This window comes from Bombina bombina, chromosome 5, assembly GCF_027579735.1.
Source record: "Bombina bombina isolate aBomBom1 chromosome 5, aBomBom1.pri, whole genome shotgun sequence".
Taxonomy (NCBI): Eukaryota; Metazoa; Chordata; class Amphibia; order Anura; family Bombinatoridae; genus Bombina; species Bombina bombina.
In genome coordinates, this window is record NC_069503.1 from 826,111,272 (window position 1) to 826,137,985 (window position 26,714).

Sequence of the window (26,714 nt, forward strand, 5' to 3'; positions counted from 1 at the left end):
CTTGTACAGGAACTAATGCCCAATTAACCAATTAATTGCCAAATCAAGGTGCCTGTGATTTAATGAAGGACTGGCACACATCAGCTTGTTGGTATTCTTGTAAAAATGAACCCGTGATCCAGTGGCTTAGTCCAGGCTCCAATTTTGTTTTTATGTGGAGATACCTATGGGGCAGTTTCCCTGCTCCCTGTTCCTATGGCCAACTCCACTTCTGTCATTCACTGACGTGTAATGGTTAAACCATAATGTTGCTGTTTCTCAGAGTGCTTAAGTGGATATGGGGAGATAGCAGCCTGAGTCTGTCTCTGCCTCTCCCTCCCTGTGCTGCTATATTTATCATGACTCCTGGCCATAAATGGTTTGGACTGGAGCTTTGACATTCCACTGACACCAGGCATTATTTTTGCACTGGACCCTTATGTCCAGTCTATACTACTGGTGTCCACAAACTCTTTTGCTGGATTCAACTTTGTTGGATATTTTTTATTATTCCTTACTCATTTTTAGATCTTTCTGAGAGCATTCTCCTCTGCCAAGGTAAGCGCGGCATTTAAATGGGATACTTTTATTCTAGAATGTCAGTATGATCTCTTTCCATGGCTTGTATGGATCTGTGATTCCCAGGGCTTCACATTTGCCACATTAACTACTTCAGGGCTTTCTGAACTAATCTCTATGTCAGTATTTTCACAGTAAATTGAACTATATAGTTGTATGTACCAGTCTGAGCTGCAATTGATCAGAATGGGCTCAACTCTGTCATTTAAATTGTATTTATTATTTCCAATAGTATATAGAATATGAGTTAAGTGGTAAAAGGTACATATTAGTTTTCAAACTCATTTATGGCCTTAGATTTATATTATATTGTATTATATTATATGCTCCATTTTTGTGTATTTTTTTAGTGTGAACATTTAAATGTGGTGCAAACTTGCATGATAAAATCCATTAACTTATATTTTAAAATATGCATGTGACATTTTAAACATTATTTTATGCAGAAACTTCATACAAATATGCAGAAATACACTACTGGGATTTTTTTTCCTCCTTGTTACATTCTCTCCCTTAAATGTTTGATATAATGCATTATATTAGCAATAGTATTCCGACCATGTTTAATGTGACTTGTTGAATGCAAAAGCTAGTAGCTAGAATGATACACCAAAACCAATAATTCTTCTATAATAAGTGTTTTAGGGCTTCACAATATAAGGAATTATATAGAAAAGTACAGTTTTCCAATGTAGTACTGCAATAATGTCATTAACATTGTTTTTATATAATTGCCATATAATCATGTGACCACATATGGCTTTTTGCACATAATGATTTGACATTTTTTTTTCTCAAATTAGGCATCATAATATTATAATTGATATTTACCTTATTATTGTAATATATATATATATATATATATATATATATATATATATATATATATATATATATATATATATATATATATATTCTCAGAATTATATTGAGATGACTACTCTGTATATTAGTACAGGGCTTCTGTCATATTTAGACCCTGCTGATTAATCAGTTTCTTGACTGCTAATTTTATCTCACACTCCAGAACTGTAAGAAATCTATAATTATATTAAATAGTTTGCTATATATATAATATGTATAAAATGATCTGTCAACAGGGCGTTTTTTAGTTTAATCTAAGATAGACTCAATATTGTATAAATATCTTTAGTATTGGTTTTACTGTATTAGCTGAAATATGCACAATTAGAAATGTAAATCATTAAGCTGTGGCTAAAGATATCTGTGTTTCACTAGCATGATGAAGAATCCCATGATTTACAGTAGTGGAGAATAAGTGCAAAATAGTTGTAAATTGAAAGAGTAATCTTTATGGCAGTTTATTTTTCTATATATAGATTAGTATCTTCTGCACATTATTGCAAATACATATTTGTTATAGTATTTGTTATAATGTATTATAGAGCTGGTTTTACAAATGAGCAGCATATTAAATATTTTACATGAGTAAAAATACATAAAACATCTGTTGTACTATACTAATTGTCATTGGCTGGTACTATAGTGACAACTCCCACAGCTGTATTGGAGGATAGAAAAACACCTCCATAGGAATAATAACAAAAAAGATTTATTCAGCAGAGGAACATTCAGTAAAAAGACAGTGTGAATATCCCAAGTTATTTACAAACAGAATAAGATATTGGCTCAGCTTTAATAGAAAACAAAATAAAGTGTGAAAGTGTGACAATCAATACGTACTGCAGGGATAAACTAGACAAAATGTGTTATGTCAGCTGAATATTTCATATTAATCTGCTGTGAAGCAGCTTTTCCTGAACGGACATGACATAACTTTAGAAATCTAAAATTACCATTTGTCTTCGATGTCCACCTATATCAAGGCCTTGGGATTTGTTAATAGGGACTATTCCAATAATAGTAACAAATAGCAAATGGTATTAGAATTGTATGTGAGACAGAATCATTTCTTACAGAATGTGTATGTCAGAACTATTTAGCAGTCGTGAACATACTGCTCTCTCTTCCTGTGACATAATGCTATCTCAGTTATTTGCTGTCAAGCATATGGCTAGATACCAAGTTTTTTTTTTTCTGGACAAGTCTTTATAAGCACTCTGTAGTCAGGGGAATTATATAGCGTCAAGAACCCTCTTTTCTTTAGCAGTTTGTTTGAATTCTAGGTTTGTGAACTTGTACAGAATTTCTGACGTAACATATTATTGAAGAGGAACAATGAAATTATTTGGGAGATCCAGTATATCTATAGTTAGAATTACAGAAGGTAAAAATGTTATGTTTTCAGATTACCCATTATCACATGATGTGTAGTTCATATGAAAACAAATCATATATTGTGTTCTAATTAAATAAAAAAAACTTTGGGGTATTTAGTTCAATTCAAATAATTTGAAGTGTCTTCTAAGACAGTGATTCTCTATCAAGGCTAGGGTTGTGAGATGTCCAGTATTCAACAGACAGGCCAGTATTTCAGCACGCTGTCCAGTGAAATGTATACAAAAATACTGGACACTTAAATGTCCATTTTTTATAAAAGTCCACTTAGATGAAGCTACATTGTAAAGTCCTGCTAAACCTCTATGCACTACAAATATGCCCCAAAAAGCAGTGAGACTGTATTTAATGCTCTTTATTAGCAGACAAGTAGGGTAATAAATACTCCTTTGTGTGCGTGTAACAAGGAGTCACTGGAGTACCATTTCTGCTCTGTGTTTTTTACTGTTTACCAAGGTGATATAAAAACGTTAATTTGTGTGAGCTTCTGGCAGTGAAAGGGGTCAAACCACAGCTGTGTATGTCGCTGGCTGCCAAAGATGTTAAATAATTTATTTGTGTGTTACTAGCATCTAAGCGGATCTAATCACTGCTCCATTGCGCAAAATATATATCGCGGGTCAAGGAAAGGGCCTATCATAGAGCTTTGGTGTGGGACCATTGTGTGACCCCCATTTAACACTTGAGGATGTTTAATATTTTTATGGAAGGCAGTTGGCAACCCTAGTCAGGACATTGGAAAACTCTAGGGTGTCAAAGCCTTCATGTCGGGATAACACAATTACACAAATAAAGAAATATAAGTGTGAAGGGAAAAAAAAGAAAGAAACATATTGGTCATTATATCTTTCTTTAAAGGTATACAACACATTTCACATTTCAAGAGAGAAACTGTGATTTTGTTGCATTATAAGGTGATATTATCAGTGATGTGTATGCTGTACCTTTAATGGAGGTACCCCCTAGAATTTGTTCTCAGTTTGAGCTAGTACTCATTGTGAGAATATTACAGTATTGAAGATATACATTTCACATTGTTGCATATATATTTATTTTAGCATTTTTAATGGATTATCTTTCTTTGAAGGGCCATTAAACTTAACCCCAGTTAAACATTCATTATTTATTTTACTTGCTTTTCCTTTAATTTATTTTTTCCCCATAGTCCCCAGTGTAGCTAGAGTGTATTATGCTGGAACAGAACCCTGTGCATGTGACATTTCCCACAGTAATTGTCTGATCTGTGCAGGATTTCGTTTATATTCCCTAAATTACCTCAGCAAAAGAGATAAGATAAACAATACACAATGGTGTTTTCAAGGGATATATCCCTGAACTGCAAACAATCCCTACATTTCAACTGACCAGCGAGCTTTAGAGAATGGGGTATGAAAAGAGGGATATCAGAAGGAAAGTCTAAAAGAAATAAAGAAATAAATTAATAAATAATTTAATTGTATCCCTTAAATAGATATTTACATTCTTTTCAGGTAATAAATTACAAAAATGTAGGCAACTATGATTTTGGTTTGGAATGTCTGCAGCAAGACAGAAAGTCCTTGGTGATTGATAGCTGCTGGCACCTGGTCTAGATTTATTATTTGAAGAAACTTTTTGCTGCTAAATTTAGATATTTATTGGGTTGTCTATCCTCATTACAAATCTGTATGACACATGGTATCTTATCCATAGCTTTGTTTAATGTGCTTTACACCTTGCATATTGTTTCTGATATTCTCCTTGACCTAGAAGCTAGATACAAATATTACTGTATAGCTACATACTGAGAGTATTTTAAAAATTAGAAAAATAATATTAGATTCTGTTATGGAACAGCTTATAAATCAATAAAGTGTTATGCATCCACATATATCAGCCACATGATAACATTGTATATGTAGTTTTAATTCTTGGAAAGCAGGAGAAGGTTGAGTACTAAGAAATTTGAAGAAGCAAAGTAAGTAAAGTGAGATGTCAGGATTATCTTGGGCACTTTACATAATATTTATCTCATCTGCTGCAATTGCAGATGTCTAGTTCTACACATATGGTACCTAATAAATAAATGCAATCAGCTAAAATAGCATTGCTATACTCTCTAATGACAAAATGTAAGCAAATTCTCAGCAATTGTTCTTAGAGACCTGCACTATTAGTAGTAGTTTGAGACTGTCTGCAAACTGGGGGTAAGATGAATTGTGGAGCAAAAAAGCATATGAGGATTTTCAGATGCTATAGAGTCAAATCATATAACTTTATATGGGCTTTTGATAGCACCTAGTTACAAACTGATTTTTTTTTAAATGAGTCATAATTAAAGGGTCAGTATAGTCAAAAAATGACTTGATTTAATCAGTAAATGCATGACCTTTTAAGACTATCGACCCTTGTCTACTGTGGAAAACACTGCTGATCCAATCAGTAGCGTTAGTTACACATCTGAGTTGTGTGACTAGATTGGATTAGTGGTGGTTTCCGCTCAGACCAGCAAAGTCCTGCGCGTTCCCAGCTATATTTCTGCTGTACTGTCAGTAATCAATAGTATTAAAATTACATGCCCTAATGGGATTAGATCATGTCATTTTTTTTACTATATTGGCCCTTTAAGTTGTTAAAGGGACATGAAACTCAAAATTTGTCTTTCATGAATCAGACAGAGAATACAGTTTTAAATAACTTTCCAATTTACTTCTGTTATCTAATTTGCATCTTTCTTTTGGTATCCTTTATTACTGATAGCTAGTTAATGCATTGGGTGAGCTAGTAACATGAGATGTACATGTGCAGCCACCAATAAGCAGCTCCTGAGCCTACCTAGGTATACTTTTCAATTATTGATTCCAAGAGAACAAAACAAATGAAATAATAGCAGTAAATTGTAAAGTTATTTAAAATCACATGCCCTATCTGAATCATAAAAGGAAAAAAATTGGGTTCATGCCCCTTTAAAGATGTTATAGTAATTTAATAGATATAAAAAAGCCACTTTCCAATGTTGTAAGCAAACTTTTATGCTTTGCATGTGCATTACTTTAACGCCCCTCATATGTTTTATATTACTATTCTATATTTGTATTATGCAAGAAGTATATAGCATCTTCTTATATTTGCATTACATTTTGAAGAACAGCTTGGTGTCATGATTGATCCACTGCCACACTTAATGATATCCAAAGAAAAAGAAATAGTTTATAAATGGTCTAGAGGTGGCTCACAGAAAGAGGCACTCACTGTTACATGTGTGTTTGGCAGGAATGAGTGAATAATTAAAGAGGTACAACAACAGTAGCATGGTTACAAGTTACCACGCTCTTGTTTTTCTCCTGTGCCTGCAACTCTCTTCAAAGATTTTAACCTTTTACAAGCGCTGGTTAGTGAAGCGCTGCATCTTCACACTGGCAGCCACCATCTTTTTAAGTGCACATTCACAGATCAGTGATACTGTTGTCTTCAGATTAAGTGATATTGTTGCCCTCAGATTAGCATGCACAATACAGAGTAAGGGGCTTTATGTTTTTGCAGTGACGGCATTGTTCCATACTAGTTCTGAGCATGTGCCTAGGGGTACCAATTAGCAACCTTCTAAGAAATGACAACCGTATGGCAAAACTACCTCTCAGTCTGAATATATAAATAATACAATTATTAACAAATTCAAACTGAAACGGAGACCATCTCCTCTGATTATTTATAACTATCAGGTTTTTTATTATTATTTATTTCATTTTTAAATATACACCAAATCAAAAATTATTAACAATGGTCAGTCTAACCTACTCTATTTTATCAACTTTAAACTACTATTTATCTTCCCATTCAATCATCTGATATTAAAGGGACAGTCTACACCAGAATTTTTATTGTTTTAAAAGATAGATAATCCCTTTATTACCCATTCCCCAGTTTTGCATAACCAACACAGTTATAATAATATACTTTTAACCTCTGTGATTATCTTGTATCTACGTCTCTGCAAACTGCCCCTTTATTTCAGTTCTTTTGACAGACTTGCAGTTTAGCCAATCAGTGCCTGCTCCCAGATAACTTCACGTGCACGAGCACAGTGTTATCTATATGAAATACATGAACTAACACCCTCTAGTGGTGAAAAAATGTTAAAATGCATTCTGAAAAGAGGTGGCCTTCAAGGTCTAATAAATTAGCATATGAACCTCCTAGGTTAAGCTTTCAACTAAGAATACCAAGAGAACAACGGAAAATTGGTGATAAAAGTAAATTGGAAAATTGTTCAAAATTACATGCTCTATCTGAATCATGAATGTTTATTTTGACCTAGACTGTACATTTAACCACACTATACTGTTTAAATGGTTTTAAAATGTTAATTGTTTTTTCTGTATTTATATATTAAAAAACAGAATTGGTTTGTATCAACCAAAACAGAGCTGCGTCTCCTCACTTGTATTCTTACATTTTGAATAAAGCTGAATTTGAGAGAAAAAAAAAGATGTTCTACATTGAATATAATTATTTGAAGTTTTTACACTTGAGATTCATTGTGTGTCAATACCTACCAATAGAGCCATTGGAGTTATTAGCCAATGAGTATGTTAGCCATAGGGCTCCTCAGTGCACAGATATCCATTTCCTGTAAAATAGGTTTAAACAGTTTTGATAAACTATTTCATGCAAACATTATTGTAAAATCTTTAATTGGTATCCATTTATTTGCACTCATTACCAATGTTTGCTAACAATACTTTTATATTATCATATGAACCATGCCAAATATGATATTTATCAAAATCTTACCAAATCACCTACATAGAGATTTGCATACCCAGAAAGTTAGTTGATTGAATTATTTTGTAATCTATTCTACTGTATTATTGTGCAAGAAAAGTGTTTTCTTTGAAACAGCAGTATTGTGAAATGACAGCACATAACCATACAATATGAAAAAGTATGTTTATTTATAATCTTAGGTAAGCAGAGAACAGAGGAGGCAGGATGTCATTGCCCTTCTACCAGAAACGCCACCAACATTATGACCGTGGTTACCGGAGCACAGAACTACAGTCGGTAATGAGCCAGTATCAGCATGAAGAGAAGTGCCATGCAAGTTCCCACTGCAGCCATGTTGGGTAATTACAGATCACCTCCCACATCTTTGGTGGAAATGTTTATGGACCCCATTACAATCCATCACAATTGTCATATAAAAGCATCATATGCCACTGATATGAGTAAATAATTAAACCCAACATTTTTCTTTCATGAATTAGATAGAGAATACATTTTTAAACATTCCAAATTACTTTTATTATCTACTTTGCTCCGTTCTTTAGATATCCCTTGTTGAAGAAATAGCAATGCACATGGGTGAGCCAATCAAACGAGGCATTTATGTGCAGCCACCAATCAACAGCTACTGAGCCTATTTAGATATGCTTTTCAACAACCGATATCAAGAGAATGAAGCAAATTAGATAATAGAAGTAAATTAGAAAGTTGTTTAAAATTGCTCTTTCTAAATCATGAAAGAAAGAAAAAATGGGTTTCATGTCCCTTTAATTGAATGCAGGTTTTTTTCAATTAATGAATAATATTTATTCATGAGGTGTGCACAATTAACAATGTCATAATTTTGACTAATTTTATATTTAACATTTTTTTTCACGTACAAACACCTAATTGCAGTTATAAATTAACATTGTAATGATTAATGATCATATTTTATATGAGTACAAGTTTCATAATGTAAGAGTAAAATGAATGCTATATGTTTACGTTTCTATTAAACAATAATTATGTTTATTATTAACATGTGAACTGAGCATGCACAAAACTTTCAAATGTAAATTAAACTGCTGGACACAGAGTCAACATAATGCTATTGTTTTTCTTCTGTGCCGGCAGCTTTCTTCAGAGCCGTTGTTTTTTTTACAGGTGCTGGTTGGTGAAGCTCCACATTTTAATATTGGACACTGCCATCTTGGAATCAGGTATTCTTGCACCCTTTTGACGGAAGGGGCAAATATTCATAGATCGGTGATGCAGCTAGCTTTTTCACATCTGTATTGTGTGCACTTTGGGTTAGGGCACACAATACAATGTTTGCAGTTTATTCACACCGTTTAAAAGTTACATAAAATATAAACAAGGTCGCATGAATCATATAGATGTTTGCAGACTATACACAAATGTAAAGCTCCTGCTCTGTATCATTCGTCCTAATCCAAAGTGCACAATACAGCGGTCAAACAGATGTCAATGTCACTCATTTGTGAATGTGCACCACTTCTGTCACAGAGTGCAAGAATGCCTAAGCTCCAAGATGGTGGTGCCCAGCATAAAGATATGGAGCTTGACTAACCAGTACCAGGAAGGGGTTAAAATAAGGGAAAGGCTTTTAGGAGGGATACAAGCACAGGAGACAAAACAATAACATTTTGCATAGTAACCCTGCTATTTTACTTGTGCCCACAGTTTACTGTCAGTTTAGCATTGAAAAACCATTGTGTAGAGAGCAAAGACATCTCGCACAAAAAAGTCAAAATTCATTTTTAGGGGTGCGGAGCCTACACTCAATGCGGCAAGGCGTGTCTCAATGAAGCTCTCTGAGTTAGACATTATTTTCAGGAGGTTTTAATAGTAAATTTAGATATTTCTTATCCTGAAGCTGTTATCTATTACTCTTAATAACTATACTCAAAGGGTGGAAGTCTTGACAGAGCTCATGTCTATGTTTGTTGAGGCAGCTACGCAACAAACTTCTTCTCAGGATTGGAAGCCATTTTAACAAACTTCTGCATCTACGCAGTAAGTTTATACACAGAAGAAGTTCCTGGTAGGGATCTGGAGCGTAGGTCTTGGGCTACTGCAATACTACCCCCCTGAACTCCGGGGTTACGATATCCTGAAACAGGATAGTTAGCAGTCATATCTAGACTGTCTTCTTTATTTCTAAGAGAGAACCATCACTAACAAGACGGTACCGCCTCAAGGGATCACTTTGCTGTACTAAATACATCTAACCCACCGAGAACTAATGGAAGCCTTGGCAAGATGGAAGACGCAAGTACATGGCCTCCTGAGGGAACACTTCTGTGATCTAGAGAGGGATTTGTGCGCTGTTCTTTTGAGGGACCGATCCCAGACCGAGATACTTCAGACACCTGCTAAATATGACATGGTGGTGGATGAGAACCCGGACACCTGCTTGGCCGGGGGGGCCTATGGGGAGGTGGCTCTCTCGACCATAACGCAGACCACATCGGGCCTAGGCCAAAAGAAGATCTTGCTCAGACCGGCACCTATATTTGAGGTCCATGAGACTCCTGGAGCTGAAACCTATTCCGCGGTGCCTTCTAATTACTGGCCAGAGCTCCGGTCGGATGGGGAGGATGACGTGGCAGCTGCAGCATGTGAAGAGGAAAATCTCGAGGAGCCATGCTTTACGTCCACTGCCCTGAATGAGACGACCGCTATCGTGGGCAACACCACAGAACCAGTTGCGGCTGCACGTGAGAAACAATGTGGAGTCTATATGGAGCCAGATTATCCTTATCAGCCTAGCAGCGCAAAGGCCGCTTTAGGAGATGCTTTCTACCTGACCGCTACACTTTGGCCTGAACGGGTAAAGGGACAGCTGCTGCAAGATTTTAAGTGGCAAATTTTTAACTTCAGGCAGCTGCAATTTTGGGATCCGGCTTTGAGACAATCCTTACTTAATAAGGCAGCTCTTGAAAAGGACTTAATGGACGCTTTGCCTTACTTACAGTATTCCTCCTTTGTACCTACGGTGGTAAGACACTCTAAAAGCCAAAGAATGATCAGTGCTTTGAAGGTAGGAATAGGATAGACTACTTGGAATTGGCATTGCACCAGCAGTTCACAAGAATGGAATGGATTGGAACACCATTGTAGATTATTCCCAAAACAAGGTATAGGACACGTTATCACCAAAAATGCAATTGAAAAACCCTGACAAAGGCTATTTGAGGGTCTTTGTATGGGAATTCACAGGGGTTGGAAAGGGGGTCATTTTTGTTTGTTTTTAAGCATTTAAACTTGTCTAAGAACTGATGAAACCAGCAAAGCAATTTTAGCAGTGAATCAAATTTTTTGCTAATTTTCCTTGAATGATAAAAGCTCAATAAATATAGAAGCTACTAAGTGCACACTTCATTGTTTGCTAATAAAAAAATATATATATTTTGGGGCCTATCTATCAAGCTCCGTACGGGCCCGTGTTTCTGGTGAGCCTGCAGGCTTGCCAGAAACACCAGTTATGAAGCAGCGGCTAAAGACCGCTGCTCCATAACCCTGTCCACCTGCTCTGATGAGGCGGACAGGAATCGCCAGATTGACACCCCCCTGCTGGTGGCCGATTGGCCGTGAGTCTGCAGGGGCGGCGTTGCACCAGCAGCTCTTGTGAGCTGCTGGTGCAATGCTGAATATGGAGAGCGTATTGCTCTCCGCATTCAGAAAGGTCTTGCGGACCTAATCCGCACTGTCGGATCAGGTCCGCAAGACCTATGATAAATAGGCCTCTTTGCCTTTTGTATACACATTTCATATCCCGACATATAATTACGATGATACACAAATGTTAATAAACTATTTCTAGTATTTGAATTTTCCTGTTATTGTTGGAACTTTTGCCTCTGGAAAAAATGACTATATTATCATAACCTTCTAAAAGATATTTCTTGCACATGTTGCTTCACATCATCTCACAGGGTGACAATTGGCAGTTTTTGAGTTGCTGTCATCGCATAATGTCAGTGTTATCCGAATAATATTCAAAGTATTCTGATTATAGCCATTTTAATCTTTTGGTTTAGGTATTACATTCCACTTTGTATTTTTCTTTCTTCTCCTATTCTTGGTTTTAATCCCAACTACTTTTCCCCCCTGACATGAGGTGGCTGTAGAGCCTCTGAAGCCCTAAGCAAAATATTACAAGGTTTGCTGACACATATATCTCAATTTTCTTTGTTTTTTCTTCTAATAGGATCAGCATAGCTGCTACTGTAAACAACCAAAGCTAGCTACTACAAGCTACACTCAGTTTGCATTCCTAACTTACATAACACAAGTAAAACTACCTAGTCACAGCGTATGATAAACAGAGGTTCTGAGATTCTGATTTGGTTGACTTTGCTTGTGGCCATCTGATTGGTCCAGTTTTTTTTAATGACATTCAGTTTAAAGAGAGATTAAACACCTTTTTGCTTTTGTCTAAAACTTGTGCTTTTTTTCTCTGATCCCTGGAGATGCCAAAAAGCAAAATTTATAACTTAGATTTTCAATTGCTGCAAAATTCCTATAGCAGCTACTAGATTTGCAGCAATTGCAGGTTACAGAATTTTCCTTTGGGCCTCTCTAAGGAGTGTGGGACAAAGCAAGAGGTTTTTATTATCTTTTTAATATGCATATTTACAGGTGTACATTGCAGAGGCCACTGGATGTGCTAAGAAATGTGTGCTTAACAGGGTTTTAATTCTAAAATTATTCTGTTGGCTGAAATCTTATTGCTATTTGTGGTCTAAACAGACCATGTACATGTGATGTCATAGGTAGCCTTATGCCTAATAAATTTATATTCAAATTTATCATACCAAAAGTGAAATAAGTGAAGTATTCCTATTTGCTTTTTTAATAGCTACGAATATTCAGAACATGGTTTGTCCGTGTTTGTAAAACCCCCAACTTTGGCCTACAATAAAAAGATACACAATTAAAAAAACAATGGCCAGGTTGAGATGAATCAGATATTTTTATTCTGACTCTCTTAATCATCCTTGAAAAGTAAATGTCCTTAAGAGAAATAAGTCGACACCCAAGGATTTTTTTCGCAGATCTCACAATTTGTAGTTCTTCCTTTAATGATAATGTAGCAGAGCTATACAAGGTTAAAAAAAGAGAATGATAACATCGATTTGGTGATGGCTGAATAAAAACAAGTTAACAGTTTTTGAGACAGGACAACATTTTTAAGTTTCCTTAAGAAGTACAAACGTTGTTGAGACCTTTTAATTATAGTAAAAATATATACGTCTCATTTCAAATCATGTTGAATCTTTGTGCCAAGGAACTTGTAAAATGTAGCTCTGTCTACTATGCAATCTTTAAATTTCAGAGAAGGTGACTGAATAGAGATTTTTTTATTTTCTAAAATCAATTATCTTCTCTTTGATTTTATGAACATTTAATTCTAAGTGTACGAATTATCAAGCTCCGAATGGCTCGTCGGAAACAGAAGTTATAAAACAGCGGGCCAAAGACCGCTGCTCCATAACTTGTCCGCCTGCTCTGAGGCGGCGGACAGAAATCAACCCAATCGAATATGATTGGGTTGATTGACACCCCCGGTTATATGTAGAGCGCAAACAGATTCTGCAGCGCTAACTTCCATGTTATAGCTCAATTCATCTTCATTTGAGATAAGCCCAATCAATGTAGTGTCATCTGCAAATATCAGTAACTTCACAGATTAATTTGCAGAAGTACAATTGTTGGTAAATAAGGAATAGAGCAAGGGACAAAGAACACAACCCTGTGGGACACCAGTAAAGAGGAAGACAGGGCCGGAAATCAGCACACTCACTTTAACAAATTGTTTTCTTTAAGTTATAAATCCATTGGCATATGGAAAAGGGCACATTAAGTTGTTTTAATTTAACAAAAAGTAAATCAGGAACAATAGAATTAAAAGCAGAACTGAAACCCGCAAATAATACTCATACATCGGTGTGAGGATTATCCAAATGATGTAAAATATAATATAAAACTAGATAAATCGCATCACCCCCTATTAGATCTGTATATAAACTGTAGTGGATCTTGAAGAGTGTCAATCAAGGCTTTTAGATGGCACAGCATAATTCTATCAAACATTTCATAATAACAGATGTAAGAGCAACAGGCCTGTAATCATTCATGCTCATAATCTCTTGTTTTTTTGGACCGGAATAATAATTGAAGATTTAACACAGGCTGGTACGACACATTGTATTAAGGACTGGTTAAAAAGATCAGTAAAAATAGGCGCAAGTTGGTCAGCACAATGTTTTAATGTAGCAGGAGAAATATTGTCAGGGCCTGGTGCTTTCTTAGGTTTCTGTCTTTTAAAAATAGAGTTTACTTGTTGTTCAGTGACAGAAAATATTGACTCTCTTCCGATTTTAAATCAGAGATAATTACAGAAGGGGCGAAGATTTGTTGCGGCTACAGGGCTACAAACCTACTGGTTCCCAAGTAACAAAACAGGGGACAGTACAAGTAGGTAAAAGTAGGTAAAAGAAAAAAAGGCTTTATTGTGTGCACTTAAAAACAAAAAGAGCTGTAGCTCTAGACAAAAGCATACACTGGCAAAAAGGGGTAACAGTGCAGCTACGGCTCTTTTTGTTTTTAAGTGCACACAATAAAGCCTTTTTTTCTTTTACCTACTTTTACCTACTTGTACTGTCCCCTGTTTTGTTACTTGGGAACCAGTAGGTTTGTAGCCCTGTAGCCGCAACAAATCTTCGCATCTTTGAACACAGTTGCGCCCCTGACAGAGGCGTGTCGGCTGGGCTCCCTACTTCCGGATTCAACATACCAGGCTGCACGGAGGAGCAGAACGGACGCCACATATGGACACGCTGAAGCGACGCTGCTCAGTGAACGGACCACAAACCCCGTAGGAACGGTAAGCGCCACACTTGTGACCTTTAGAATTACAGAAGGCCTCTCCGTGTCAAATCTAGAATAGAAGTTGTTTAATTGGTTAGGTAATAAAGCATTCGTTATAATAGCTAAAGATTTTTGTTATAGTTTGTAATAGGCTGAAGACCTTTCCAGACCATAGTACTGTCATTTGCAGCAAAATGCTGTTCAAGTTTACCTTTATATTGTTTTTTTTTAACAGCCTTAACTGCTTTTTTGAACGAATATTTAGCTTTTTGAAATGCTTCTTCATCATCGTTCCTATAGTTTTCTTCTTTAATAGAGAGTAGCTTCCTTAGCACTAGAGTGAACCTAGGTTTATTATTATGGAGTTTATGTACAGACTTTGTTGGAATACATACACCTTCACAAAAGCTGTTGTAAGAGGTTACTGTATCGGCATAATTATCTAAATTTTCATGTCTATTACCAAAAATCATCCAATCAGTGGATCCAAAGAAATCCTTTAATTTCTCAATATTTAGACTCTTATTCCACATGGACAAAACCTCATGCCAGACTTGAGAAGTCTATATTACTGAAGGGGCAGGGGTGTGCTATTGTTGAGATGAGGGGGCTACTCTGCAGATTGCTTTGGGGTTTTGGTGTCTGTAGACACTATCACCTTCTAGTGGTCTACTAGGATGTTGGGATCGATGGAGTATTTAAGATTCTACATTTCTTGTATATCGTTGAGGCCCCAATCACTTTGTGGATTACAATACCAGACAGCCCCTTGCTGATGCTAATATGAGGTTAATTTAAGGTTTGTTATTTAATCATCTAGGCAGTTATTTTCTAGACTTTGGTCAACTATTATGTTATAAATCAAATAAGGTGAACACAAACAATATTAGCACCAACTAAAGTGCAAAACTAAACAAAATTGTGTCAGTGCAAACAATGAATAATCTGATTCTTGTTATAAACCCTTTTCAGACTTATAACTAAGCTCTTAGTGAAAAGGTAGGCAGTTTTAAAGCCCCACGGCTACTTCAGCTAGAAGCAGGAACACTTGATAAGCGTAATTTTTTTTTATTTATTAAAGCATAAAGGAGATATACGCAGACTACTAATCATATGGACAAATAGACAATAGCAAACTGTGACCGCTACAAGAATCAGACAAGATTCATTGCTCATCTATGGACTATGGGGCCAATTTAACAAGGGCTGAATGGCCCTGAATGCCCCTCTTTCTGTGCGAGCCTTTAGACTCGCCGGAAACAGGAGTTACGAAGTCTTAAGACTGCTGCTCCTTAACTTGTACGCCTCCTCTGAGGCTGTGGACATCAATCCGCCCAATCTCATACGATCGGGTTGATTGACACGCCCTGCTAGCAGCTGATCAGCCGCAAATCTGCAGGGGGGGCATTGCACAAGCAGTTCACTAGAACTGCTTGTGCAATGTTAAATGCTGACAGCGTATGCTGTCGGCCTTCAGCGATGTCGGGCGGACATGATCCGCTACAGCAGATCATGTTCGTCCGACTGTTAATAAATTAGCCCCTATATCCTTATTGATTGTTTGCACTAACACAATCTTGTTTACAAACATTATGTTATGTGATCTAGTGGTAAGGTATGATGAAACTGTGGAATAGATTGTGTATGATATAACAATCTGTAATCCGGTTTGATTGATCTATTCCTTGAGTGACTATTTCTAAATGGTGAAATTTATTTACTGAAGATACATCCTTTAAGATATATATTTGTTTTTATGCAAGTCTGTAGTTATATTTCACATATACACATTGGACATACTTTTATCTTGCAATATCTGTTATGAATGGGTGTATAAAACAAAGTAATGATTCTTATTTAATCATTAATTTTCTTCACTATTTTCACTTACCATTTTTGTGCTTGGATATGTTTTTCATTTAAAAAAAATTGTGAATATTATGCAATGTATTATAAAATTTAACTGGATGACCACAGCAAAATCGGAAGCAACGTCACTTCCGGTTTGAGATTTATTTATTTTTATCAGAAAAAAAGGATTTTGGTATGATATTGTCAACATTTGCTTTGGGCACTATGATTCACACATTTCTTATTGTTATAATAATTTATGATTGCACTGTTATTTGTTAGTAAACTCCGTGAACTAGAAGTAATGTTAGTGATTCACTTGCGGTTATAGTTAGTTGGTTGGTTGTGAGACAGATGTTGCGTTCCAGAGATGAGTTTGTTTGTGTATACACTGTATATGTGGGTTATTCACTTGTATACTTTGTTCTTAGAAAGGGGATTGTAATTCCCTCAAAATGTCAATAAAACTATTTTTGCAATTATGTTGTCCAAAATACTGAGAGTGCTTTGGCTGGAATTATTATATATATATATATATAATGTCCAAAGAAGGTTAAGAACATCAAACAATTTTTCCAGCAGCCAGGGTGCACTTTAAAATGTATACAAAAAGTCCAGCAAAAAAGGCACTCACTGTTCACATAAAATTTAACTTTTAATAAATATGCAAAAATGTAAAAGACATAACGTTTCGGTGTTCACATAACACCTTTGTCAAATTTCAGCAATACAAAATGTCCTAAGTATCCCAAAAACTCACCTATCATTCATACCCACCAAATACACTCCCTTATATACAAACAAACAAACCAACCTATTTGCGCTCCTGTGCCTGATTCCCCGCTCTCATGGTGACGTAATGATGTCATCACGCTGCGTGTTCCCATGTTGAAGCATCAACCAATCACGCTATTGTCAGTTGTCATAGCAACATAAATACAAAAGACGATACCGCTTTGTACACTGTGAAGCTAGCTTATGATTCATGGTCAATAGTGTCTTGAAGCAGATAAGTATCCGCCTTAGCCTATTGAAGCGTAGCACTCAAATACAGACGTGTATTATTATAGCTCTTGCTAGTTGCGTTACATTCAGTTACTATGGAAACCGGCATAACGTGTCACCTTATCCATAAACAAATGGGCTCAAAGAACTCTATAGTCATCAACACTACACTTATAGAGGTGGATATCAACATAGGTATATTGATACTGTACTAAATCTCCTAGCGTTATCCACTATCCTCACTTGTCTCTGTGTTATAATGTTGGCCAATCATACGATGATCAGTTGTCATAGAAACATATAAAAACACAATATTATTCTAGCCTTTGTTAAATTGATATGCGGATCGTAATCAATATCAGCACTAGAGCCCTACATATGTTAATCACGTTTATACACATTATAACACTCAGATATTAATATTGTGGATCTCAGATATTGATATGGGATATGGTGCTGGTCAACTGCAAAGTGTTTAATTATTACAGGGACCACTAAATCATGTCCCCTTGTTGATATAAGAGCTGGCCCGTAGATCCCAGCAGATAACAACACTAGTTATAAACAGATGTCAGCGTATCAGTGTCAAAAAGTGGCATAAATCCGGAGCATTGAATCATGGCACAGCAGCGCAAAAATAGAATTAAAAACATTATCATATTCTTTAGTATGTGTAATTTAAAAAACATGTGGCATGAATCAACAGTAGTGAAATGGGGAATTGTGCCAAAATTATCTATTCATTTCTTATCCATTTTTTATCCATTTTTAATGGCACAGACTTAACTGGTAGAACAAATTAGGCTAAACCTCATCTGTGGAGGTAACATTTCCCTCCATGTCTCTTAGAGTATGCATAGAAACCCGTGGGTACCCACTAGGATGAAAATCTATGTGAATAGTCTCGGGTGACAGTGCATACAGTGGTAGCTGGTAGATTCCAATATGGCACTATTTTATGTAGAATGGTCCGAAGTCAAGGACAGTGTTAAGTCCTTTAGGAACCAATGTATCAAGCATATGAATCCATCTTACCTCCACTTGTAACAGCCTAGTATCCCTGTCACCACCTCTCCTCAGCGGTGGCACATGGTCAATTACCATTGATCTAAGGCTGGATAGACTGTGGTTGTGTTCAGCAAAATGCCGGGCAACAGGTTGCTCCGAATCCCCTTGTTTAAGTGCCTCACGTATTGCGCAGCGATGGTTCGCCATTCGGTCTCGGAAGCTTGTTATGATTTTGCCAATATAGACCAAGGAGCACGGACAGATCAACATATAGATGACATATGTGCTGGTGCACGTTAATCTGTGTCGGATGGTGTACCACTTGTTGGTATGCAGGTGTTGGAACGTCTGGCCCTTCAACATGGTGTTGCATGTGACACAACTTCCACATGTGTAGCATCCTGGTTTGGACGTCTTTAGCCAGGTATCCTTTTGGTAGCATTTAACCGGATCGGTCTTCACCAATATATCCCTTAAATTCTCTGCCCTGCAATACACCAACCTGGGGGCTGCATCCTTTGAAAGGGGAGAGTTGGATCAGTTCCCAGAATTGGCCAGTTTTCATGCGCTGATCTCCAAAGCATACCGCTGCTTGGAGTATATGTGGTTACAAAGTTCAGCTGTTCAGTTTCCAAGCTGGTTTTATTCGGGTCCTGCATTAGTTCATCCTTGATCCTACGGACCATCCTTTTTTTTGAGGCTATGAGAAAAGGATGGTCCGTAGGATCAAGGATGAACTAATGCAGGACCCGAATAAGAGGGGAGGCGACAAAACCAGCTTGGAAACTGAACAGCTGAACTTTGTAACCACATATACTCCAAGCAGTGGTATGCTTAGGAGATCAGCGCATGAAAACTGGCCAATTCTGGGATACATTGGTGAAGACCGATCCGGTTAAATGCTACCAAAAGGATACCTGGCTAAAGACGTCCAAACCAGGATGCTACACATGTGGAAGTTGTGTCACATGCAACACCATGTTGAAGGGCCAGACTTTCCAACACTCGCATACCAACAAGCGGTACACCATCCGACACAGATTAACGTGCACCAGCACATATGTCATCTATATGCTGATCTGTCCGTGCTCCTTGGTCTATATTGGCAAAATCATAACAAGCTTCCAAGACCAAATGGCGAACCATCGCTGTGCAATACGTGAGGCACTGAAACAAGGGGATTCGGAGCAACCTGTTGCCCGGCATTTTGCTGAACACAACCACAGTCTATCCAGCCTTAGATCAATGGTAATTGACCATGTGCCACCGCTGAGGAGAGGTGGTGACAGGGATACTAGGCTGTTACAAGTGGAGGCAAGATGGATTCATATGCTTGATTCATTGGTTCCTAAAGGACTTAACCCTGTCCTTGACTTCGGACCATTCTACATAAAATAGTGCCATATTGGAATCTACCAGCTACCACTGTATGCACTGTCACCCAAGACTATTCCCATGGATTTTCATCCTAGTGGGTACCCACGGGTTTCTATGCATACTCTAAGAGACATGGAGGGGAATGTTACCTCCACAGATGAGGTTTAGCCTAATTTGTTCTACCAGTTAAGTCTGTGCCATTAAAAATGGATAAAAAATGTATAAGAAATAAATAGATAATTTTGGCACAATTCCCCATTTCACTACTGTTGATTCATGCCACATGGTTTTTAAATTACACATACTAAAGAATATGATAATGTTTTTAATTCTATTTTTGCGCTGCTGTGCCATGATTCAATGCTCCGGATTTATGCCACTTTTTGACACTGATACGCTGACATATGTTTATAACTAGTGTTGTTATCTGCTGGGATCTACGGGCCAGCTCTTATATCAACAAGGGGACATGATTTAGTGGTCCCTGTAATAATTAAACACGTTGCAGTTGACCAGCACCATATCCCATATCAATATCTGAGAGCCAAAATATTATTATCTGAGTGTTATAATGTGTATAAACGTGATTAACATATGTAGGGCTCTAGTGCTGATATTGATTACGATCCGCATATCAATGTAACAAAGGCTAGAATAACATTGTGTTTTATATGTTTCTATGACAACCGGTCATCGTATGATTGGCCAACATTATAAAACAGAGACAAGTGAGGATAGCGGATAACGCTAGGAGATTTAGTACAGTATCAATATACCTATGTTGATATCCACCTCTATAAGAATAGTGCTGATGACTATAGAGTTCTTTGAGGCCATTTGTTTATGGATAAGGTGACACGTTATGCAGGTTTCCATAGTAACTGAACGTAACGCAACTAGCAAGAGCTATAATAATACACGTCTGTATTTGAGTGCTACACTCTAATAGGCTAAGGTGGATAATTATCTGCTTCAAGACACTATTGACCATGAATCACAAGCTAGCTTCACAATGTACAAAGCGGTAACGTCTTTTGTATTTATGTTGCTATGACAACTGACAATAGCGTGATTGGTTGATGCTTCAACATGGGAACACGCAGCGTGATGACGTCATTACGTCACCATGAGAATGGGGAATCAGGCACAGGAGCGCAAATAGGTTTGTTTGTTTGTTTGTTTGTTTGTATATAAGGGAGTGTATTTGGTGGGTATGATAGGTGAGTTTTTGGGATACTTTGGACATTTTGTATTGCTGACATTTGACAAAGGTGTTATGTGAACACCGAAACGTTATGTCTTTAAAATTTTTGCATATTTATTAAAAGTTAAATTTTATGTGAACAGTGAGTGCCTTTTTTGCTGGACTTTTTATATATATTTATTTATATTTCATTTAAATAAGCATGATAAATGAATACAAGAGAAGCTAAATGTTAGATGTCTATGAGTTAGTCCTTGGTCTTATTGTGTTGAGGACATGTGTAAGAAAACATGCTATGTGCATGTTACTGCCTAAAAATATTAGATTACAACACTATAGGCTAGGATACAAGGGGCATTCTATTAAATGCTCCCACTCAAATGTAAACATCACTAGAAGTAATCTTTCTGCACTCAGGGGTTAGCGCGTGTTATAAGTTGAAAGTAAAACTTTTGCACAAGAGCAAAACCTGATGCGTGCTAACTTCTGGACTTTGGATATCATAACCTTACTAACACAACAATCCCATAGACTTCAATGGAGAGCATAGAAGAAAAACACTTATCGCTCAAACGATAACCCGTCAGAAGTTATTCATATTTCACATTTATTATGTTATTTTTTATTGTAAATACATATTTATTTATATATATATCTGTGTATACCTATAACTGTATGTATATATATTCCTATAGATATATATGTATAGATATATATTTTACATTAACATCAGATATATAAAGAAGTATACACACACATATATATATATATATTATATATATATATATATATATATATATATATATATATATATGTATATATAATAATAAAGATTACATTGTTTTCTATGTAAAGGATATTGAAATGTAAAATATGCGTAACAAGCTTTGTGTTTTCACAATGTAGCTCTAATACAGTGTCAGATTAGTGCACATTAAAAATTTGTTATTGAAATATTAAATATGAAATATTATTCAAAATAATCATAATAATTATTACAAATTATTATAAATATTTTAAAATATACATACAAGGTATATATTATATAGATTATTTTTAGAATGTTTTTAGTACATCTATAATAATTATTTCAATTTATTACTAATATTTATCAATAATGTTATTTTTAATAAATACATACTGCGCCTTAAGATAACTCGTATCAGGTTAGCGCACACGAAGAATTAACATACATTAATTATTCAGGTATGCTAACTCGAAATGCGCTATATATATTACAGTATCTATAATAATTATTAATAATTATAATTTTTAAAAATATTTAATATTTCAATAATGCGCCTTAGGAAAAAAATTCTTCATGTGCACTAACACGACACTGCATTAGACCTAAAGCGTGATACTCGTGCTTTACATTACAATGCTCTTCACATAGATTTTTTTTAATTATTTTTATATATATATATATATATATATATATATATATATATATATATATATATATATATATATATGATAATGTTAATGTAAAATATATATGTATACCTATATATCTATAGGAATATAGATATAGGTTTATATAGATATATATAGAAATATTTATTTAACATAAAAATAACATTTTCCTGTATGTGAAGAACATTGAAATGTAAAATATTTCACAGTAAAACACATTATTAAAAATTATTATAAAATTATTATTTAAACACACACACATATATATATATATATTGCCCTTTGCAGTCAAATACATGGCCATATACCATGTATCTTTGAACCCTTATAACGTTTTAAATTAATATTTCTATGAATAATTTTTTGCACATAGTGTACATGAGTGTGACAGTATATTTTAATGTATTTATGTTGTGTTTAGTGCAACTTTTTTTTATTATCCCTAGCCCATTATGCAAAGTCTTCAGTCACACTAACCTGACGCACGTAAATTCTTTCAACTTGTAATACGTGCGCAAATTAACGTTTACGCACTATTCTTATATCGCTTGCTTGCCAACTTTAGTGCACCACTTGTAATCTACCCCTATGTATGTTAGTGTGTTACTTGTGGAAAGGGAGAAAAATCACTCCTCTCTGTGAGAATGGGTTACTATTTGTTACTGTCAGCATGAGGTTTCAATCACTTTTCTCTGTTTGTGCTACTGGCAGAAAATGGATTAATTGCTGCTTTGTTTGTCTTAACGCAAAAGGGGAGTTAAAAAGCAACAACAGTATATGTGTGTAACTGAGAGAAAAGCGGTAAGGCAATTGTGAATGTAAATATATTTTTGAATTGAAATATTACCTTGTGTATCTATCTGGAAAAAACGTAAAATACTGTGCTCTTTGTGTCTATCACTGATAGAAATTATTTATTTTATTATTACTACTACTACTACTAATAATAATAATAATGACAAAATGTTAAGCTGTGAGAAATGGCACATTGTCTGACACAGGAGACAGCTACAATTCCCATCAAGCTGCACACAATTCAAATTGCAATACTGGCAGCAAAAGATCACAAAAGCCCATTACGATTGTAGTTTCAAATGTGAGCAGAATAGTAATAGCAATTCCCATCATGCAGTGCTCTACAACTCCTGTCATGGTTAGTACTATTCTTATTTAACTGATAAATTGGTAGTCATTGGTTACATCAGTGAGTTGTTCAAACCATGCAGTGAATTTGACCTTTAGTTGAATGGTATTACCATTCACGTGCTATATCAAGGTAAAAGTTGACACTTTCTAGAGTTATGGCAGCTTTGAGAAACTAGCTATTCTGTATAAACTTTCACATCATATTGTTAAAGGGACAGTCTACACCAAAAATGTTCTTATTTAAAAAGATAGATAATCCCTTTATTACCCATTCCCTGTTTTTGCATAACCAACACAGTTATATTAATATACTTTTTACCTCTGTGATTACCTAGTATCTAAGCCTTTGCAGACAGCCTCCTTATCTAAGTGCTTTTGACAGACATGCAGTGTAGTCAATCAGTGAAGACTCCTAAATAACTTCACAGGAGTGAGCACAATGTTATCTATATGACACATGTGAACTAGCACAGTCTAACTGTGAAAAACTTTCAAAATGCTCTGAGCTAGGAGGCGGTTTTCAACTGTTTAGAAATCAGTTTGAGCCTAGCTAGGTTTAGCTTTTCAAAAATACCACCAAGGGAACAAAGCAAATTTGATGATAAAAGTAAATTGGAAAGTTGTTTAAAATTGCATGCCCTGTCTGAATCATGAAAGTTTAGTTTTGACTAGACTGTCCCTTTAAATGTTATAAACTTCAGTATAAGTTAAGTAATGATAATTCCAAAACCACATTAGCATCCACAATGTCAGAAGCAGAGCATAGGCCATAAGAGATTGACGTAACAAGCAACTCAAGGACACATGAAGGAGAGGGAACATGCTAATACCTCACACAAGCTATAAGTAGTTCACAACTCCTATTTATAGAGACAGAGGAAAGACTAGTTTGTCTGTGTATTTCTCTGAATTATTGACTTAATTAATGCTCAGTATAGCCCTGGGGTTTACAAACCTGTCCCCAGGCCTCCCTAACAGGCCAGATTTTCAGGATTACCTTGGGTGAGAACAAGTTAATAACCATGTTTACTAACCAGCTGATTATTTCACCTTTGCTCTAGTTCAGATAGCCTGAAAATCTGACCTATTAGGGAGGCCTGATGACAGGTTTGAAAATCCCTGGTATAGCCTTATGAATTTTCTAGGTATTTTTTAATCTTTAACATTATTTGTGCCAATCACCTAAGACTATTCCAAGCTTCCACATTACCTTATGTAAATAAGTGCTTCTACAGACTGCTCATGAATTTGTCGTCCTCTGGCTTGACATATTTTATAGGCCCACATGAATAAAAGGCGAGTGAGCAAGCTTCTCAACATGAGAAGTTGTTTGCTTGCCTTTGTGGCACAAGGGCAGCGGATTCTGTTCATCTGCTACCATATGTATCATTACACGCTCAAGTGAGCATGTAAAGCTTAAACCTTCTTTCGTGCGAACAAGGAAGAAAGAAAAGGGCATTTCAATCACCCCAAGTGAGCAAGCTCGAGGTGATTTCTCTCCGCCACCTCAGAGGTGATGAAGGTCTCCATGTACGAAGCAGCATACTCTGCTCCGAAAACCATGCGTGGGAAGATTCACACATGCAAGACTGTTTCCCTCAATGTAAGAAGCAACGGTCATCAGACCACTGCTTCTTACACTCTTCGCTACCTCTCAGGTGATTGACATGCTCTTCCCTCATGATTGGTAACACGAAAGAAGGGGCGGGCTTTACATGCTCACTTGAGCATTTAATAATGCATACGGTCAGGAGATGAACAGAATCCTCTGCCCGTATGCCGCAAAGGCGAGTGGACAACTATTCAAGTGGAGAAGTTTGTCCGCTCGCCTTTTAATACATGTGGGCCAAAGTCTGTAAGAAGCAGCGGTCTGATAACCGCTACTTCTTACATTTTCAAAGTAGGCTTGCATGTGCGAAGCTGCAATGCAGCGGCTCCAGTGCAGCTTTGACTGCTTCGTACATGGAGTCCTTAGTATTCATATTTTCCTGAGAAAAAAACAAACCAAAATACTTTCCTATTTAATTTTATTAAATTAGATAAAGGAACAGTCTAGTCAAAATGAAACTTTAATGATTCAGATAGGGCATGCAATTTTAAACAACTTTCCAATGTTCTTTTATCATCAAATTTGCTTTGTTGAAAGCTAAACCTAGGTAGGCTTATATGCTCATTTCTAAGCCATTGAAGGCCACCCTTATCTAAGTGCATTTTGAAAGTTTTTCACAGCTAGACAGCGCTAGTACATGTGTGCCATATAGATAACATTGTGATCACTCTTGTGGAGTTATTTATCAGTCAGCACTGATTGGCTAAAATGCATGTCTGTCAAAATAACTGAAATAAGGGGTAGTCTGCAGAGGGTAAAATACAAGGTAATCACAGAGGTAAAAAGAGTATTAATATAACAGTGTTGGTTATGCAAAACTGGGGAATGGGTAATAAATAGATTATCTTTTTAAACAATAAAAATTGTGGAGTAGTCTGTCCCATTAATACACATTAAGGATTCCATACTATAATTTTTCTCCCTTTGCTGCTCCAAATTTTGGTATCTTAAAGGGACACTGAGCCCAAAATGTTTCCTATTATTAAATTTTCTTCATTCTCTTGGTATCTTTATTTGAAAAGCAAGAATGTAAGTTTAGATGCCGGCCCATTTTTGGTGAACAACCTGGGTTGTTCTTGCTGATTGGTGGATAAATTCACCCACCAATAAACAAGTGCTGTCCAGAGTACTGAACCAAAAATTGGCTGGCTCCTTAGCTTAGATGCCTTTTTTTCAAACAAAGATAGCGAGAGAACAAAGAAAAATTGATAATAGGAGTAAATTACAACGTTGCTTAAAATGACTAATGGCTCTATTTGGGTTCAGTGTCCCTTTAAGGTTCTTTGTAAGTGACTAGTGTTTCCATACGCTATTATACCACTAAATAATATTTTTTATTTTGCTGCATCTAAAAGAGGGCATTAGCGTTAACAATATCCCTAACCTATTACCAACCTTAGTCATAACCATAGTCTTACCCCATGTCTCACCCTAATAATGTCCATAATGCTAGCTGTTGTGCCACCCTAGCCTTAACTCTAATCATAGTCCTAATCCTTAACCCAAACCACCAACCTTACTTTTGGTCAAGATCAACATTTTGACATTGAGACAAGATCACATACTCAATATTTCTATCTATGATATTTCAGCTGTGATTTTGTTTTCAGTGATCTACTATCTATAACAGTAAACCTT

General features: G+C 36.0%; 1 protein-coding gene across 1 annotated transcript in view; it reads left to right on the top strand.

Moving 5' to 3' along the window:
* Nucleotides 1-382: 382 nt before the first annotated feature.
* MYOM1 (myomesin 1) overlaps nt 383-26,714 on the top strand; it is a 216,646-nt gene continuing 190,314 nt past the window's right edge. Inside the window, exons 1-2 of the mRNA XM_053714953.1 lie at nt 383-537; nt 7,764-7,922. Coding sequence (XP_053570928.1) covers nt 7,789-7,922 — 134 coding nt within the window. The 5' untranslated portion in view covers nt 383-537; nt 7,764-7,788. The remainder of the gene's footprint in view (nt 538-7,763; nt 7,923-26,714) is intronic.